This window comes from Dipodomys spectabilis, unplaced genomic scaffold (genome assembly GCF_019054845.1).
Source record: "Dipodomys spectabilis isolate Male_0828 unplaced genomic scaffold, ASM1905484v1 ptg000289l, whole genome shotgun sequence".
NCBI classification, from domain to species: Eukaryota; Metazoa; Chordata; class Mammalia; order Rodentia; family Heteromyidae; genus Dipodomys; species Dipodomys spectabilis.
Window position 1 is genome coordinate 2,913,933 of NW_024870966.1, and position 17,760 is coordinate 2,931,692.

At 46.7% G+C, this 17,760-nt stretch overlaps 1 protein-coding gene across 12 annotated transcripts in view; it reads right to left on the reverse strand.

Moving 5' to 3' along the window:
• Positions 1–17,760, reverse strand: part of Fgfr2 (fibroblast growth factor receptor 2) — a 105,423-nt gene that overhangs the window by 18,082 nt on the left and 69,581 nt on the right. For all 12 annotated transcript variants that reach the window (XM_042701417.1, XM_042701416.1, XM_042701415.1 and 9 more), the window contains 4 exons: positions 7,969–8,120; positions 4,793–4,914; positions 1,996–2,106; positions 185–375 (listed from right to left, as the gene is read on the reverse strand). In XM_042701417.1, the coding sequence (XP_042557351.1) occupies positions 185–375; positions 1,996–2,106; positions 4,793–4,914; positions 7,969–8,120 (576 nt within the window). The remainder of the gene's footprint in view (positions 1–184; positions 376–1,995; positions 2,107–4,792; positions 4,915–7,968; positions 8,121–17,760) is intronic.

Genomic DNA, 17,760 nt, shown 5'->3' on the forward strand with positions numbered 1-17,760 from the left:
GCCGCTTCAGCCTTTTAAAAAGAGTTCATTGATCATGAAGGTGAAGAATGCCCTAACTATTTTCCAAGTTGTACAAGACATGTAAGGGCTGGATCTGCCAAACAAGCATGCCCACACTGCCTGGCATCTTCAAAGACACTTTTCATTGGCCTCCACCCAACCAAGTAGAAGGTAAAGGACTCACTTTTTGGGAAGCCAAGTACTCCATGCCTCTGGCCAGCTGGTAGGTGCAGGATACCAAGTCTTTAAAAGTCATCTGCTCCTCAGGAACACGGTTAATGTCGTAGGAGTACTCCATGCCGGGTGGCCTCCGGGCCCGGAGGTATTCCCGGAGGTTGCCTTTGGAAGCATACTCAACTATAACATAGAGGGGCCCTGTGAGGGAGAAAGATGCTTGCTGTGACAATGAAGCCAGGATCTGCCCACGAGTCAAGAAGCTTTTACTTACTGCAACCTAGTGTGGATTTAGTCATTGTTTTGGTGCTGGGCCAAATGCAGCTAGGTGCTGATGGCTCACACCTGTAATCCTAGCCACTCAGGCTGAGATCTGAGGATCCTGGTTCAAAGTCAGCTTGGGCAGGAAAGTCCATGAAAAGCAATTCACCAGCAAAAAGCCAAAAGTGGAGTTATGGTTCAAGTGGTAGAGTGCCAGCCTTGATTGAGCAAAAAGAGCCAAGCAAGAATGTGAGGCCCTGAGTTCAAACCCCAGTGGTGACACACACACAAAAAAAATAAAGCTGCAGCAAAGCACTCCCTCTCAGATACAAACACCCATGTGTTTAGCTCCAAAATGACCATCCACATTTGGTCCTAATAATGTCAAAAAACTTTAGGACATAAAACAAAGACACGGTTGCCTTTTGTTGCCCTTTCCCCATCACACTCCTCTTTTACAAAGTAATGGCTAATGCGTCTTCTCCCGTTAGTGTTTTCTTCTGGTTCATTTTCCCACTCTACCTACACAGAGGCACCAAGAACTTTTTTGCTGGTACTGGGGCTTAGACTTAGGGCCTCAGCACTGTCCCCTAAGCCTCTTTATGCTCAAGGCTAATGCTCTACCTGAGCCTCCTGAGTAGCTAGGACTACAGATGTGAGCCACTGGCGCTGTCCACTTTTCTACTGGCTCACCCCCCAGCCAGATGTACTCATCCCTTTATTGTGAAAGGCAATGATTACTAACAACAACCATTCAAAGTCTAAACATGTCTACAGTCACCCTTCATATATAGAAAAAAGCTGCTGAGGGCTGGGAAGATGGCTCAGTGGTAGAGCGCTTGCCTTGCATGCCTGAGACCCTGGGTTCAATTCCTCAGCACCACATAAGCAAAAAGCCGAAAGTGGCACTGTGGCTCAAGTGGTAGAGCTCTAGCCTTGAGCTGAAGAGCTGAGGGACAGCGCCCAGACCCAGAGTTCAGGCCCTACGACCGGACCCAAAAACAAAACAAAACAAAACAAAACAAAAAAAGAAAAAAGCTGCTGATTCCTGAATAGCCCTATAGGAGAAATGGCTCAAACTTAGGCAAAATCAATTTTACTACCTATTGTCAAGTTGATTCCCAGTGTGTCAGTGAAAGCAGGAGAGTCCTGCTCTGCCCCCCCCCCCCCGTTCCCCCCCAGGGGATACAGCCTTAGCTTCCTCACACTTTCTCTCTTTGAAGAGTGACCACACTGGGGTCTAAACTCAGAGCCTTATGCTCTTAGTCCTCTATCACTTGAGCTATGCCTCCAGTTCTGCCTTTTTACTGGTTAACTGGAGATATAGAATTTCATGGATTTGTCTTCCTAGGTTGGCTTCAAACCACAACCCTCAAATCTTAGCCTCCCCAAGCCTGAAGTTATTCTTAGCAGATCAACAGCCATTTTCTACCCATAGCAACACAAGGATTCCCCCCCGTCTCCATCCCCAGCTTTAAGAGAAGAATTTCTAACCAAATCATCAGTTCTCATTTTGAGAACTTAAAAAGGGGCATGGATGGAAGCATTTCCCCTACTCACCATCCTGAGTGCAGGCTCCCAGAAGATTGATGATATTCTTGTGTTTTCCAATCATCTTCATCATCTCCATCTCCGACACCAGGTCAGAAAGATCTTTTTCTGTGGCATCGTCTACGAACATGAATTAGGCGAGTTGTGAATCTGGCTGTCACTGTCTGTTGCCAAACTCCTAGTTCAAACTGTGAAATTAAGTTTTGGGGCCAAGAAAGCCTTCCCAACCATGACCCTCATTTTATCACCGAGGGAGCAAAGGGCCAGGACAGGGGAGTGTCCTGCTTGGTGTCAAAGTGCTCACTGAGGATCATGGGGTCAAAAGTCAGCAATGGGCACAGTGCTCTGATGGCTAAGGTCTTCTACTCAGCAATCCTGCCCTCTACCATTATGTAAGGGACCTTGGAATACTCATCGTGGTGCTTGAAAACAACTCCAAGGACGAGTGAAGGAAATACTGTAGGAATCTTTCAGTTAACTACAGACTAGCTCCTGAGTAAGAATCTCTAAGGAAACTTTTAGCTCATTCAAAGATAGGCTTAGTAGGCCCCTCAGGACTGCATAGGTAAGCGTGTGTGTTCAGATGAGTGGGGAGAGGGCCGTGTGTACTGACTTTTCAGAGTGCTCCACCATTCTCAAAGAGTGCCCCAGCCCCCGCGCAGCAGTGAGCTTCAGGCAAGTGGCAAGGCAGTTCCAGGGTACTTCCCTTCAAGCTAATTTTGTTTTTATTTTTGTTGTTTTACATTATTGCAATGCTGAGAGTCAAACCCAAAGCCTTATGGGTGCCAGATGAGCTATACTCTTTTATCAATATGGAAAAATCTGAGCTGACTTAAAAAAAAAAAATAGGGCATGAATGGAAACGATGTTGCAGAAGCTTTTTAGCTTCACAGAAGAAAATGAGGGAAGAAGGAAGGAGGTCTATGCACACAGGGCTCAGGACAGAGCCCTCCAGGCTCTTAGCCATCTACAGGGCTAACCAGCTTGGACATCTTGGAGGGGATGATTGCCAGCTGTAGCTTAAAAAGAGATATAATTAGCCAGGGGCTGGTGGCTCACATCTGTAATGTTAGCTATTCACGAGTCTGAGATCTGAGGATTATGGTTCAAAGCCAGCCTAGGCAGAAAGTCTGTGAGACTCTTTATCTCCAATTAACTGCCAAAAAAATAAACCTCTGCCTCCCACTTGAGCCTGTGGCTCAGGTGGTAGAGCATTAAGCAAACAGACAGTATCCAGGCCCCGAGTTCAAGCTCTAGGACTAGCACACAAAAAAAGAAGCAAGCAAAGAAGGAAGCAAGAATGAGACTTCCTTTCCTGCAACTTCACCATGGACTCTGGGTTTCATTAGCCGAGTCAGAATACCTTCAAGATGCAGAGCCTGGTCCTCCCCACACCCACTCAGGTGCCAGAGGAGGTCCTGGTGCACAGCCACCTGCTGTCTCCTCCCTGGCATCAAACCCCAAAGCAGGGAGCACTCGGACCACCCAGATTCCCTTGGGAGTCTCAGGGGGACAGCTAGAAGACAGCTTTTAGACTCTTTCTTAATCAGGGAGAGATGTGGTGTGTGTCCCAGGAAACCCACACAGAAAGAAAGGGCCTTACTCCCTCGTGCACATGTGCATGTGGCCTTACACACCCCCAAAGACAGAACATCTTTCCCTGGAAGCCTAGGAAACCCTGGGTTTGAGATGCCCTACGACAGGCCTTGCAAGGTGACACTTCCTCTAACTCAGCTTTTAGGGTAATGCAGACAGTAAGCAACTGGTGAAGAGTTCTTCCAGTACTGGGACACAGGCATGATGCAGGCTGGACGGATCCCACAGAAGTGTCCAGATTCCCACACACACAACGGGACATTTGCCTCCCAGGACCGTTGTCAAATGTCCCCGGCTCTGTGTCAGTCTCAATGTTGCTAGCTCATTTTTGGCTCTATGTGACTCCCCCCAGCCAATGGCATTTGTGGTCCAGTAGCTCACATCTGTAAGCCTCGCTACGCCGGGGACTGACCCAGAAAACAGGAGGTCAAAAGCTAGCTGGGGCAGAAGATGCCTCAAGACTTTATCTCCACTTAACCAGCAAAATGATGGACCGAAGGCATGGCTAAAGCAGTAGAGCACTAGCCATGAGCAAGAAAGCTAAGGGGAAGGGAGAGGCCCTGAGTTGAATCCCTGAAATTGGCAGAATAAGGAAAGAAATAAAGAAAGGAGAGAGAGAGAGACAGAGAGAGAGAGAGACAGAGAGAGAGAGAGAGAGGGAAAGGGAGGAAGGGAGGGAGGAAGGAAGGAAGGAAGGAAGGAAGGAAGGAAGGAAGGAAGGAAGGAAGGAAGGAAGGAAGGAAGAAAGGAAGGAAGGAAGGAAGGAAGGATCAAAGAAAACTAATAGTAATAATAATTTTTTAAAGCAGCAGTTAGCTCCCTCTCTAAATGCTCATTTCTCTTTATTTGCATGTTAAAGTTTGGATTCAGAATCTAACCTACCAACCCCCAACTTAAAAGAAAAAAAATCCTCAATTTCAAGTGATTGGATACTCTCTAAGCCCATAAAAATATAAAGGGGGAGGGGAGTCACTCTAAGAAAGCAAAGACTAAGCCATTCTGAGGAGCTACTGCCTTTCTTTCTCAAAGTACAAAGTGAATGCCACAAGCTCAAGATAAATAGTCTGTTTAAGATGCTGATTTATCCTGAAAACGTCTCAACCTCTAGGTCAGCTATGTGCTCTCTGACCCCAGCAGTGCTGGGCTCACATGGCACAGAAGGGATATTCTTGATAAGATGCGCCCCCCTCCAATCCCTGCCCACACTCACCTTTCAACATCTTCACGGCCACAGTGACGGCCTCCTTGGGCTTCTCCTTGTCGATTCCCACCGCTTCAGCCATGACCACTTGCCCAAAGCAACCCTCCCCGAGGGGCTTGCCCAGCGTCAGCCTGAATGTATACACAGAAGATTAGCAGGTAGCATCTGGTGGACAGGCAGAGCGCGGGAAATTCCAGAATGAAATACAAAAACCTTTCCAGTGGCTTCTTGCGAAAGCCTGCCGTGTTTATCATATGAAGCTAATGAGACTTGGGGCACTGGAGCACAAGAGTGTTTTCTTAGTGACGTCTTTTAAAAGAATGTCAGTGACTGGTGGAACACCTATTAAACCTCACATTTGTAGTCTCAATTTATTTTCTTTATGGAAGCTATCCCTGTGAGCGAGGTGGTCAGCCTCCCTGAGTGCCCACGACAAGGAACTTTTGATCTTGAGCCAGTTAAATATTTGTAATTTAGAACGTCTCAAGGAAAAAATGGCAAAGGCTGTTCTTATTGTGTGTGTGTGTGTGCGCATGTGTCCCTGTAAAAATGGCAGCTTTAAGACCCCTATTATTCAAATACCAGTGGATTTTATGGTTACCTTCCTTGCCAAGTTACAGGATATGAATCTTAACTGCATTTTAAGGAATCTCTAATTTTTCACTAAAGGGGAAAGAAAATTCTGGAAAATGGGCAAGTTTTTTTTTTTTTTCTTTTTGGCCTTAAGTTTAGAAATTCTTGTGGCTACTTAAAATTAACGATGAAGATAACCCAAAGTACACATCACAAATTACTTTTTTCTTCAAGCTTAGGAATTATCCTTGGGCATGCCAAGAGCCAAAAGAATTAAGTCTTTGGAATAGTTATGAGTGTGGTTTATTAAGTATAACACAACAAAGTCCTGAGGTCCTATCAGCAAACAGTGCTTACAGTAAGTACACAATGGCTTAGGAGGGAAAAAACCCAAAACAAACAATAACAACAACAAAAACCCCAGAGGGCAGTGTATGCTATGTTGAGGTCATTGACCTCTCTTTCTATCCAGAACTAAAATTAAATTTAACATGTTGGCAGAAAAATAAACATTTGCATTGGAAAAATGGCTAATTTATGTCCTAATGCCCCTGCTAGTACAAGCATAACAATCCTTTCTTTGTATAACTCCTGCCGCCGATCTAATAAACTGCAGCTAAATAGCCTTCATTCATTGGAAATCTGCTCCACCTCCATTTGTGCTAAACGCTGTTTGGAAACGCACAGCACTCAGATTTTCCATACTCGGGGTTCCCTGGGTGGGAGCTGGCTGAGCAGCCACGTACAGACTCCCACTGTTGACTGTGAAGCCACAGGTGGCAAAAAGCAAGCCTGACCTGAAGGCTGTGAGTTCTGAACATACAATCACAGCCCCACCAGCAGGTCAGTGTTATACACGGAGGAATGTGTACTTGAACCAGCTATTTTCATAACCATACACAGTTAGGGGATTGGAGGGGTTCATGAGAAACATCCCTTCTTCTCTCCCTCTGAGCAGTGCCCTCCAGTGCCTCTCCAGTAGGCCTTGGATGAATGAGGGAAGGACTAAAGGATGTGCACGTGAATGAGTGAATGAATGAATGAATGGTCCTTTCACTAGAGCACACGAATACACATGAAATGACTTCATTCATACTCTAATTGAATGCTAACAATTACTCGGTTCTGGTTTATGATACACATTAGTGTCTCTAAATTGACTTGTATGGCAGAATAAACTTCTCACATGAAGCTGCATAAGCCAAAATCAGCTACATTCCCTTCCAACCAGAGTTTGTCAGAGCCAGTGTCTGGGAAAGCTTATTTTTGTGTTTCCAAATCTGTGTGTGTGTATATAAGTACGTATGTATGTATGTTTGTATGTATGTAGGTATGCATGCATGTACAAGATGCATATGTCACACATGTCTCTAGCATAATCTCAGGGAGACACTGTAAATGTCAAGACTATTATGTTTATTGCAGCTTATATGATGCAGAAAGTGTCAGTGTTTCCACTTTCCATTACTCCAGTCACACTAAAAAGGACCCTGAGCGAGCTGCCAGCACTCCATGAAGATTACTTCTGTATGTGGGTGGGGTGAGTTGGTTAGTATCTGCCTAGGGGATGGGAGCCAGTAGCGCTATGGCTCTCAGCCATGCACCACCATCTTTCTGAGATTCACAGTTCAGAGGCTCCAGGTTACCAAGTCATGAACAGAAGTGAAAGAGACTCTCACAGCCAAGAACTGTGCTCAGCCTGGAGAGGTGGTACAATGGTCTTCATGTCACAGCAATAAAATTCACAGAAGCAAAAGCCATGTACCGGTGGCTCCCATCTATAATCCTAGCTACTCAAGAGGCTGAGATCTGAGGATCAAGGTTTGAAGCCAGCCTGGGCAGGAAATTCTTTTGACTCTTAACCACCAAAAAAAAAAAAAAAAAAAATCTGAAAATAGAGTTGTGGATCAAGTGGTAGAAAAAGTGGTAAAAAAGCTCAGGGACAGCATCTAGGCCCTGAGTTCAAGCCCCAGGGCAGGAACTTAAAAGAGAGAGAGAGAGAGAGAGAGAGAGTGAGTGAGAGAGAGAGAGAATTGAGTAGGTCACTCAAGGTTACCCAGTGTTCAAATCCAGTGCAACAGAGCCCAAAATCAGACCAAGAGATATACAGCTCCCAGCAAGGCTTGGACAGTGTCAGCTACCATATCTGAAGAACATTCAAGCTGATAGTGCATTCATAACCATTAAAAACAGCCAAACTGGGTAAAGATTCGTCAGGCAATTTACGTTCTTACATCTGATTTCTCTAAAGGCATAAACTACAAAACTACAGAAGTTGGAGTGTCAACTCTGTTTTAAAGGCTGGACAGCCCTACTTTTATTCCATCTGACTAGGTTTGAATTGTCTAGAAATTTAATAAATCAAATGATAACCAGATGCCATCTTGTTTGGACACCAGCCAGAATTTTATAGCCCTGCTTGAAAAGAAGGGGAAAAAAAATCTCTTTCTTTTCCAGGAGTAGTTGGTTATTTAGAAATGCCATCTCATGCCTGTTGAGACATGCCAGAGCAAGACCTTTGCAGTGAAAGGTCACGAAAAGAAAATGCCAATCCAATACTTCCATTTATACCTCAGCTCAGGGCTACGTGGAGCAGAAGAACAAGAACTCACTTATCTCGGGGGAACTCCCACTTCGGGTCCTCTGGCAATTCGTACTCAGACACCCCTGCCAGCATTGGGGTATCGGCCGTGGATGACAGGCGTGTTGTTATCCTCACTAGCGGGGTGTTGGAGTTCATGGAGGAGCTAGACTCGGCTGAAACCTGGATACAAAATGCAAAGACACAGATGTAATTGTGGCTCGAGTTGAGAAGTCTGGAAGTCAGCCAGGGCCCAGCCAGAATATCGATTCTAGGAAAGGAAGGGAGTGGGGGGAGTGGGGGCAGATGAAGTCACGGACCAAAATGAAAACCACTGGATTCCAATTCCTCTGCCCTGGCCACCCAGACAGCACTCGATTTCACCCAAATTATATGGTCCGAAGATCAGGTTGTCAAGCAAAAATGTTAATGTAAGTCGCACCAAGTATGTCTTCTTTTCGTGCTAATTCTTTAGGACAGCCACTTGAGGGTGTGTGGAAAGACCCTGATGGCTTCAGTATGGCCTTCTACCAGTATCTACTCTGGAGCCCCTGATAACCAAACTCCTTTTAGACTAGCACCACGCCAATCCTGGATTAATGCTGAGTGATGCCATAAACCCATTTAAGATTTCTACATTGCTTCTGTCTCTGGAAATGCAAAGCCAAAATATCCCCAGCAAGCCAGGTGCTGGTGGCTCATACCTTTAATCCTGGCTACTCAGGAGACTGAGATCTGAGGATTGTAGTTAGAGACTCTCATCTCCAACTAACCACCAAAAGCTGTGGTTCCAATGGTACAAATGGTAGCCTTAGAACTAAAAGCTTAGGGACAGTACTCAGGCCCTGAGTTCAAGCCCCAGGACTGGTAAGAAAAACAAGCAAAACAAAAATCCCCAGCAGAGCAGTCTTAGGATTTGAATATGAAGGACATCCCAACAGCACCATATTCCTTTATTCAACATAACCTAAGGAACTGGGGGGCATTCTGTCTCTCCCCAGACTTCCTGGAAATTTGTTGATGGCCAGGGCATTTGGTGAAAATGGGCTACAGTTTTAGAAACCAGTGCACTGGACATGTGAGGGAAAAGCATCTAGGGAAAGGGAAAAAAAACGCCCTTCTTCACAATTATCAGGAGAGCTGAGACTTCCTCTTGTATCTTGATTCCCAGCAGTCTGTGTCTGCTTTCTGCGAAGGAGAATTCACACAGCCCAGCCAAAGGCCCCTTCTGTATGTGTCTCCACAGTCCTGGTCTCATCATGGGCAGCTAAAACACTGCTCTGCTTTAAGCCAGGAACAAGACTTTGACCCAACATGAGGTTAAACATGAACCATCCAAGCAGCCCACCAGCAAGGGATGAGTCATCCCACCTGTGCAGACAAACACTCTCCAACCCAGCTGGCAGAGACTCGATCCAGGTGAGCACATTTTGCTGGGATGGATCCCAGATTCTCCCATGACTCGTCCTGCCCACCAGCACCATCTTCCTGGGAAAGCCCTGATGAGGTCCTCTGTAACCCCAGACGACCCTGACCCTTCATGCAGGCTGGAAACCCAAGATGCCCAAGAATGAGCTGGGGGGGGGGGGGTAGGAGGGGGGAGGTTAGCAATAGGAAATTGCTTTTAGTACTCAAATTAAGAGGCCATTTAAATAGGAAATTTCTATTCTCTTTTAAAACACATGTGCATATACTTCTGAGCGTCTTGAGTGATCTTTTGGCAAGGGGAAGCTAGTCCTAAATTTTTCTAAGCAGCTGGTATGAGAAATGTTTATTTATTGTGGCATATCAAAAATTAGAAATTAAAAAATAAGCCAAGAAATCAAAGAAATTGATCATTTTATAGCCGAGAGCCCCTTGGCCAAGTGTCCAGGCTGCAGAAGCAAATAGCAAGTTGAGTGCTGTGGCTCATGCCTGCAGAACTTGCTTGCAAGGCAGGTTCCAAATGCCCAGGCCCACGAGTTCTGCCGGACACGGCACTGCCCCTCACCACTGGCCCCCAGAGCCTCCCGACCACCCCGCATGGAGCAAGACTGGTATGTGGCAACCGACAGGAAAGGGGAAAGATTGGGAAATCACCAGAGGCCACAGTGCTGAGTGCTGTGAATGTCCAGAGGGCAGAGACTCATCCCAGTTGAACACCACTCGAGAATCCCCAATCTCCTCAGGGAGGCTTAGCGGACAGGATGTGGGCAAAGCAGCAGAATCTTCAAGATCCTATCTCAAAAGTAACAAAAAGCCACACTGAAGGCATGGCTCAAGAAGTAGTGCATCAGCAGAACAACTATGAGATTCCTGAATTCAAATCCCAGTATCGATGAAAGGGAGACAGAGAAAGAGGGAGGAAGGAAGGAAGGAAGGAAGGAAGGAAGGAAGGAAGGAAGGAAGGAAGGAAGGAAGGAAGGAAGGAAGGAAGGAAGGAAGGAAGGAAGGAAGGAAGGAGAAGAGTAAGCAAGTAAGTAAGAAGGAAAGCACTCTTCTAAAAAGGATGTCTAAAGACTTAGCATAGCTCATTTTGGGGGAGAGAGATCAAGGTTGGGGAGAGGGTATTTTAGTCCAGATTTGTCTAGACCATTGGAATTTTATCATCATAGATGTACAATGTGTTTAAGGAATGCCTTTTTATTATTTATTTGTGCTGGTATTGGGGCTTGAATTCAGGCCCTAGATACTGTCCCTTAGCTTTTTTTCTCAAGGCTGATGCTCTACCACTGGAGCCACTGATCCACTATGGCTTTTTTTTTCTTTTTCTTTTTTTTTTGGTCATGGGGCTTGACCTCTAGGCCTGGGCTCTGTCCCTGAGCTCTTCAGCTCAAGGCGAGCGCTCTACCACTTGAGCCACAGGGCCACTTCTGGTTTTCTGGTGGTTCCTTGGAGATCAAAGTCTCAAGGACTTTCCTGCCTGTGCTGGCTTTGAGCCACAATCCTCAGATCTCACCCTCCTGAGTAGCTAGGATTACAGGCGTGAGCCACTAGGGCCTGGCTTCCACAATGGCTTTTTGATGGTTCATTAAGATAAGAGTCTCTTGGCTTTATGTGACTGGGCTGGCTTCGAATCAAACTGCCACCTCCTGAGTAGCTAGGATTGCGGGTAGGAGCCACCAGCACCCAGACAAAGTGTGGATGATAAATAAATACAGCTTAGGGACTACTCAGGCACATTCGTTCAATCTGACACTAACTGGACTGTGGCAAACCTCCGACCCAAAGGGAATGACCCCCGAAGCACAGCAGGCATTCATACACCAAACACATTTCCACAAGGTTCTAACATGGATGCTTTCAAAATGAAACAAGCAAACAAAAACTAAACATGGAAAACCTTTACTCTTTGTTCTTGTCATTACTCTGACAATATAAAGCCATGTTTACTTGGAATTTTGTTCAGCTGAAGTGCAGAGATTTAGACTGAATGTACAAATCTAGGAAACAGCGTGGTCAAACAAAACAGAAAGGAAGCCAGGTGCTGGTGGCTCACGCCTGTAATCCTAGCTACTAGTCAAAAGCCAGATCTGATGTTTGTGGTTCAAAGTCAGCCCAGTCGGACAAAGAAAGCCAAGAGACTCTCTGATGAACCAGCAAAAAGCTAGAAGCAGGGGTAATAGAGCCTCAGTTGTGGGTAGAAAGCCAAGGGAGAGCATGAGGCCTAGAGTTCACATTTCAGTACACACATACCCCACCCCCCAAAACAAACGCCAGAGGGAAAAAAGAGTAAGAAAGTGGCCTAAGTGTATGAAAGTATGGAAAGCAATTGCTCTGCCACTGAGCTGTATCTTAATTTTACCTCTATACATTTTTACTATGCTTTTAAAATCCCCTCTGGGACTGTAAAATTCGGCTGGCTTTCTCTCTGCTTCCATTTCCTCTGAAAGGGGTCCCGTCCCAAGGGCAGGGCCAAACCTACAGCACCCCAGGGTGCCAGGGTACCAGGCATCCTCTGCCCCGAACCCTGTTCCCATTGTCCACTTTGGAAGTTTTTCCTCCATACCACATGATTCTTACTTTTTCTTTTCTTAACACCAAATCGTAACTTCCCTTGTCACAGAATCTACCATTTCAACCCTAGAAAGCTGAGTTCTGGAGTGGTCTTTCCAACTAATTGAGAAATACCCCACTGTTAGTAAGACGAAAGTTACTTATCGATAATAAATGCTAGCACGCTGGTAAACTGTTTCCTCACCCAAATCTTGGCAAATGTTTTTGTTTTGTTTTGTTTAAAACTTTTCACAGTCTCCAGTTCAGCTTCTTTACTCTCCGGAATCTCTTTACCACGTGTCATAAATCAAACTCTTAACTAAATGTGCTTTTCGTCTATTTCCACAGTACCGATGGGAAATTAAGCAAGGAAGTGGTTTTCTTTTTGTCTTTCCTTTTTAAGCAGCCACCAAGAAATAGTGTTATCTTTTTACATGAGATTAAATTTGACACCTAGGGGGACCCCAAAGGGAGGAGAACAAGGTGGAAGTAAAATGCTGGTTGGTGGGGGGCAGCTCACTGGTGTTTATTCCTGGAGATGGACAAACCCCGGGGGCTGGACCACTGACTGCCCGAGAACCCGCAGCCTTGCAAGCAGTGGCCCTGTCCTTTGCTCCCAAACCAGGCCAGGGTGCGGCATGCTCCCAACAAAGGCCTCACCCTCCACTCGAGAGGAAGCTGCAAGGGTCTTCTAGGAGTGGATGTTTCTTTTTTCCCCTCCAGAACAAAATATAAATCACTAGAGCAGGTAGTTAATCAGTCTAGTATTTCCCAGCATGAGCCTCTGCTTCCCCGGGCCGGCTGAGTGGCCGGAGAGACGGCACCAACACGCCGTCCTGAAGCTGTGGTCAGCCGAAATCCAGGGCAGATCTGAGTCAGAGGCACGCGTCTTTCAGAGGCTGGGGACAGTCCAGGGGAGGGGAGGGGAGGGAAGGTGGCTGTGGGAAAGTGCAGGCAGGTCATCCATGACCACTCCAGCCGCCCGAACGCCCTCTGGAGTCCCGAAGGCTCCATCACACTGTTGGGCTGGGCACTCTACAGAGAAGATTGCAAGTTGGCGAATTAGGCTGCCAAGGAGGGAGCGAGTCAGAACTTCCCGTTGTGGAGCTGGGTGTGTTTAAAGGCCAGAAATACAAGTTCCAGTCAGGTCCTCCTCCCCATCCTCTTTCGTCCCTCTTTTAACGTCCCCTGGAACATAACTGACCTTAAAGTGAGCATTGCAAGATGCTCTTGATTTCCTCTGGGCTTCCCTCTGCCTGGATCAGTGGTAGAGGGGGGGTACAAGGTGAGGTAAGAGTACCCCCATAGCATGGTGTGAGCTGCAGATGCGAAGGAAGGGCCTGAGCCAGGCAGGGTGAGGATCTGTCTGGACAGAACTAACCAACAGTTACATCTCTAGCCTGCCCTATGGGAGCTTCAGACTCCAGTTCACCTACCTTCCGGGAGACCTACTGGTGTCCTCTGTGGCCCTTCTGCACTCATGCCTACCTCTTTAGAAAGCACGGGAAGTGAAGGCCTCCCTCAGTGAAAGTGCGCCCAGGCTGCTTTTGATATTCATGGGCTTGTCTAGCAGGCTTAAAATAAGAACCCACTAGCTAAGGTGTGGTGCAGTGGTGCATACCTGTAGTCCTAGCTACACGAGAGGCACAGATAGGAGGATCACAGTCTGAGACCCTATCTGGAAAACACACTGAAAGCAAAAGACCTAGGGGTGTGACTCAAAGTGGTAGAGCACTTGTCTAAGAAGCAGGAGGCCCTGAATTCCAGGAGGCCCATCTGGACTAGCTCTTGTGGGTCCTATTTAACACACGGAATGCCCTAGGAGTAGCAGAAAATAAGCAGGTGAGTCCACAGCATCGGAGCCCTGACCTTGGGCCCTGACCATCTCATGCTATGGGTCTGCTCCCACCCAAAAGCTGCTTCTCTTTCTCCAACCATCAAAGTGCATGCAAAGTCTCACAACACACAGAGTTGCTGCAAAAGAAGCACAAGGAGCAATTTCTTTGGTGCTGAAAAAAAAGTAATAATCTTTTGTCTCAGAAGAAACAAACAAGCCGGGCACCGGTGGCCCACGCCTGTAATCCTAGCTACTCAGGAGGCTGAGATCTGAGAATCGCGGTTCAAAGCCAGGCCGGGCAGGAAAGACCGAGAGACTCCTATCTCCAATAAACCACCAGAAAACCGGAAGTGGCGCTGTAGCTCAAGTGGTAGAGCGCTTGCCTTGAGCTGAAGAGCTGAGGGACAGCGCCCAGGCCGAGTTCAAGCCCCATGACCGACAAAAAAAAAAGAAGAAACAAACAAACAAAAAAGAACCTAAGCTGAAATGTCTGTGTTACACCAGAAGTTCAAGACAGAATAGTAAGCGTGAGGAGGGCAAACTATGAACAGAAGCCCCACAGTGTGGGGCTGAGGGGAGAGAGAGGCTGCGTGCAGGTGTGCATGTGTGCAGGGGAGAGGAAACAGGAGGGCCAGGGCCTGCACTCCGCTACCAACAGGAGCTTGGTGAGCCCAGATGGAAAGGGGCCTCCTTGGGAACGCCCGGGAGCAAGCTGCCTCCAGACCTCTGATTACAGGCTCACCTGTCAGGTAAAGGCATGCTTGGCATCCTGTGGTATTCACTCTGTCATCAGCCTATCTGCTGGCCTTTGTGGGCTTTTCCCTCCAGCCACAATGCAATGAGCCTTTTATCTGATAGCATCTTCTCCACAGGAGGGGCTGTCCTCACCAGGCAAGACCAGTAGCTGGCCCCTTCTGACATATATGAAGAGGAGCTGAGGCGTGCCCAATGTTAACCCAGGAATCTCTGAGCTAGCTATTTTTCCCAGGGGAACTGACATTTGCTCACTTTTCTGGGCTTCTCTTACACTATTGGACCCTGTTTAAAACAACAACAACACTTCAAATAAAGGCTTGCACTAGCCAGGTGCTGGTAGCTACTTAGAAGGCAATCCTAGCTACTTAGAAGGCTGAGGTCTGAGGATTGTGGTTCAAAGCCTGCCCAGGCAGTAAAGTCCAAGACATTCTCTAATTAATTAACAAAAAGCTGGAAGAGGGAGCTGTGGCTTAAGTAGTATAGAGCTGGCTTTGAGCAAAAGAAAAAAAATCTCAGGGACAGAGCTCAAGGGACAGCTTGTACCCAGAGTTCAAGCCTTAGGACTGGCAAAAAAATAAAATAAAAGGCTAGCCTTTATTTTTGGGCCAGTGCCCAAAGGCAACAGGCTATGTCTCATGTGGAACCTGGTTTAGACCAAGCAAAGAACAATGAGTCAAAGGAAGGAAGGAAGAAAATGAGAGAGGAATCCTAGTTTTCCCTTTGATTACATTAAGGAGGAGGAGAAAAGTGACTAGCTCCGGGGGACGTAAGCAAGGAGGAAACACCAGCTGGCCAGAGAGAAGGAAAACCAGGATGACTAAGGTTTCGTCAGAGATTTTCAGAGCATTTGCCTCTTTTATACAAAGTGAAAAGAAGAGCATGTACTCGCTACTCAAAAAATGATTCAATAATTATAGGACAATGGGCCTAGCTAGGCTAAATTACAGATTTCCTTCTTTTGCTCCTATTAGAGAAAGAAATAACACAAATAGGAATCTGACCCTACCCCCCCCCTCTTTTTTTTTGGTCGATTATGGGGCTTGAACTCTGGGCCTGGGCACTGTCCCTCAGCTCTTCAGCTCAAGGCTAGCGCTCTACCCCTTGAGTCACAGCACCACTTCCAGTTTTCTGGTGGTAAATTGGAGGTAAGAGTCTCATGGAGTTTCCTGTCCAGGCTGGCTTTGAACTGCGATCCTCAGATCTCAACCTCCTGAGTAGCTAGGATGACAGGTGTGAGCCAACAGCCAACATGGAAGAGGCTGGAAGTTTGACCAGAGGTAACCGGTCAGGAGGGATGCTGGGGAAGGCTGGCTACAGCGTGATCAAGGCCTGTCAAGGTCTAAGAGTTCTGGTTTCTCCCAGAAACTGGTCAGGCACCTGGCTCTGCTCCTCGTCATTGCTTACCTGGCCTCACAAATGACAGCGGTAGCACTCAATTCATAACAAGAGCATTCTCGGTGGCAAAAGTAACCCAATGAGCCTCTTTTCTCCCCCCTCTTCCCCCCTCCCCCGCGCCTCCATGTCTTAGAATAATTTGGTCATTTGCCTGCACTTCACACACATTCCAGTTTCTATCCTCAGCCTCACTGAAAAAAGTCCTCCTGGAAACATGGGAAGCTAACAAAGACCCATTCAGTGTGCAGTGTGGGGCTGGGTTGAGAAGAGCCAGATTCACGCCAAGCCCACTGATGTCCAAATCCTTCCTAATGCTCAGTCCAGAAAGAACACTACGCAAAGTACTTCTGACAACCAGCTGGGGACGGGATGAACGTGCACTCCTGGCCCTGGCCAGGACTTACTGAATAAGAAATTCTGAGGGAGCGAAGCAAGGAGTGACATGGTCCAAAAAGAAATATACTCATTACCTGACTTATGAAACCATAACCCTCTGTACATCACCTTTATAAATAACAATAAAAAATGAGAGGGGGGGGGGGGCTAGGTGCCAATGGCTCATGCCTGTAATCCTAGCTACTCAGGAGGCTGAGATCTGAGGATAGAGGTTCAAAGCCAGACCAGGCAGAAAAGACCAGGAGACTCTTATCTCCAGTTAATCACAGAAAAAAGCTGGGAGTGGTACTATGGCTCAAGTTGTAGAGTGCTAGCCTTGAGCAAAGAGGACTTCAGGGACAGTGCCCAGGCCCAAAGTTCAAGCCCCAGGTCTCCCCCCGCCTCCCCCCAAAAAAGAAATTCTATGAGTGGGACTGAGACTGATGATGAATCTGCACTTTTCACATGTACATTCATATTCAAATTCTACTCAAACACAGCCAACTTGTTGGCTCTGTTCAAAAACAGTAATAACTTTATTGGAATCAGTTTCAAATACTCTCAGGAAGACTATGCATTCACATGTACCTTTGCCTTACACCTTCACAAAGATGAGGAAAAGAAGACATTTTCTCACTGTTCACCTCTGCCAGGCTTTGGTTCACAGCCCATATGAGGCTCTATCTTAACCCATCTCCCTAAAGCAAATAAACCAATTAGAGGGTACAAACAAGCCAAGCAGCCACCAAAGACCAAGCCCAAGGCTAAAAGCAATCCTTTGTCAGTTCCATACAAAAATGAGCCCACCAATGAGTGCTAGTGGTTCACTCCTGTACTCCTAGCTACTTAGGAGGCTGAGATATAAGGATTGCAGTTCAAAGCCAACCTGGGCAGGGAAGTCCATGAGATTCTTATCTCTAATTAACCACCAGAAAACTGGAAGTAGAACTGTGGCTCAAAATGGTACAGCACTAGCCTTGAGCAGAAAGTGCTTAGGGACAGAGCCTAGGCTGTGAGTTCAAGCCCCATGACTAACACTACCACCACCAACAAAATCATCCATGAATACATGGCCACACCGTTCATCTACTGACATTAGGCTATGCATGCGATGTGTATGAAGCTATTTTAAGAATCAGAGGGATTCGGCCAAAGCCCAGTTTTGAAAGAAATCATGGACCTGTTTAAAATAAACAATTCAGATATAGCCTGCAGGCCATAGGTTTTCTGATCTTGATTTAAAACAATAAATCAGCTGGGCATCAATGACTCACACCTGTAATCCTAGCTACTCGTGAGACTGAGATTTGAGGATCCGGTTCCAAGCCAGCCTGGGCAGGAAAGTCTATGAGACTCTTATGTCTAATTACTCAGAAAAAAAGCCAGACATGAAGGTGTGGCTCAAGTGGTAGAATGTTAGCCTTAAGGGGATTAGGCCAACTGAGAGCATGAGGCCCTGAGTTCAAGCCCAAGTACCAGCACAAA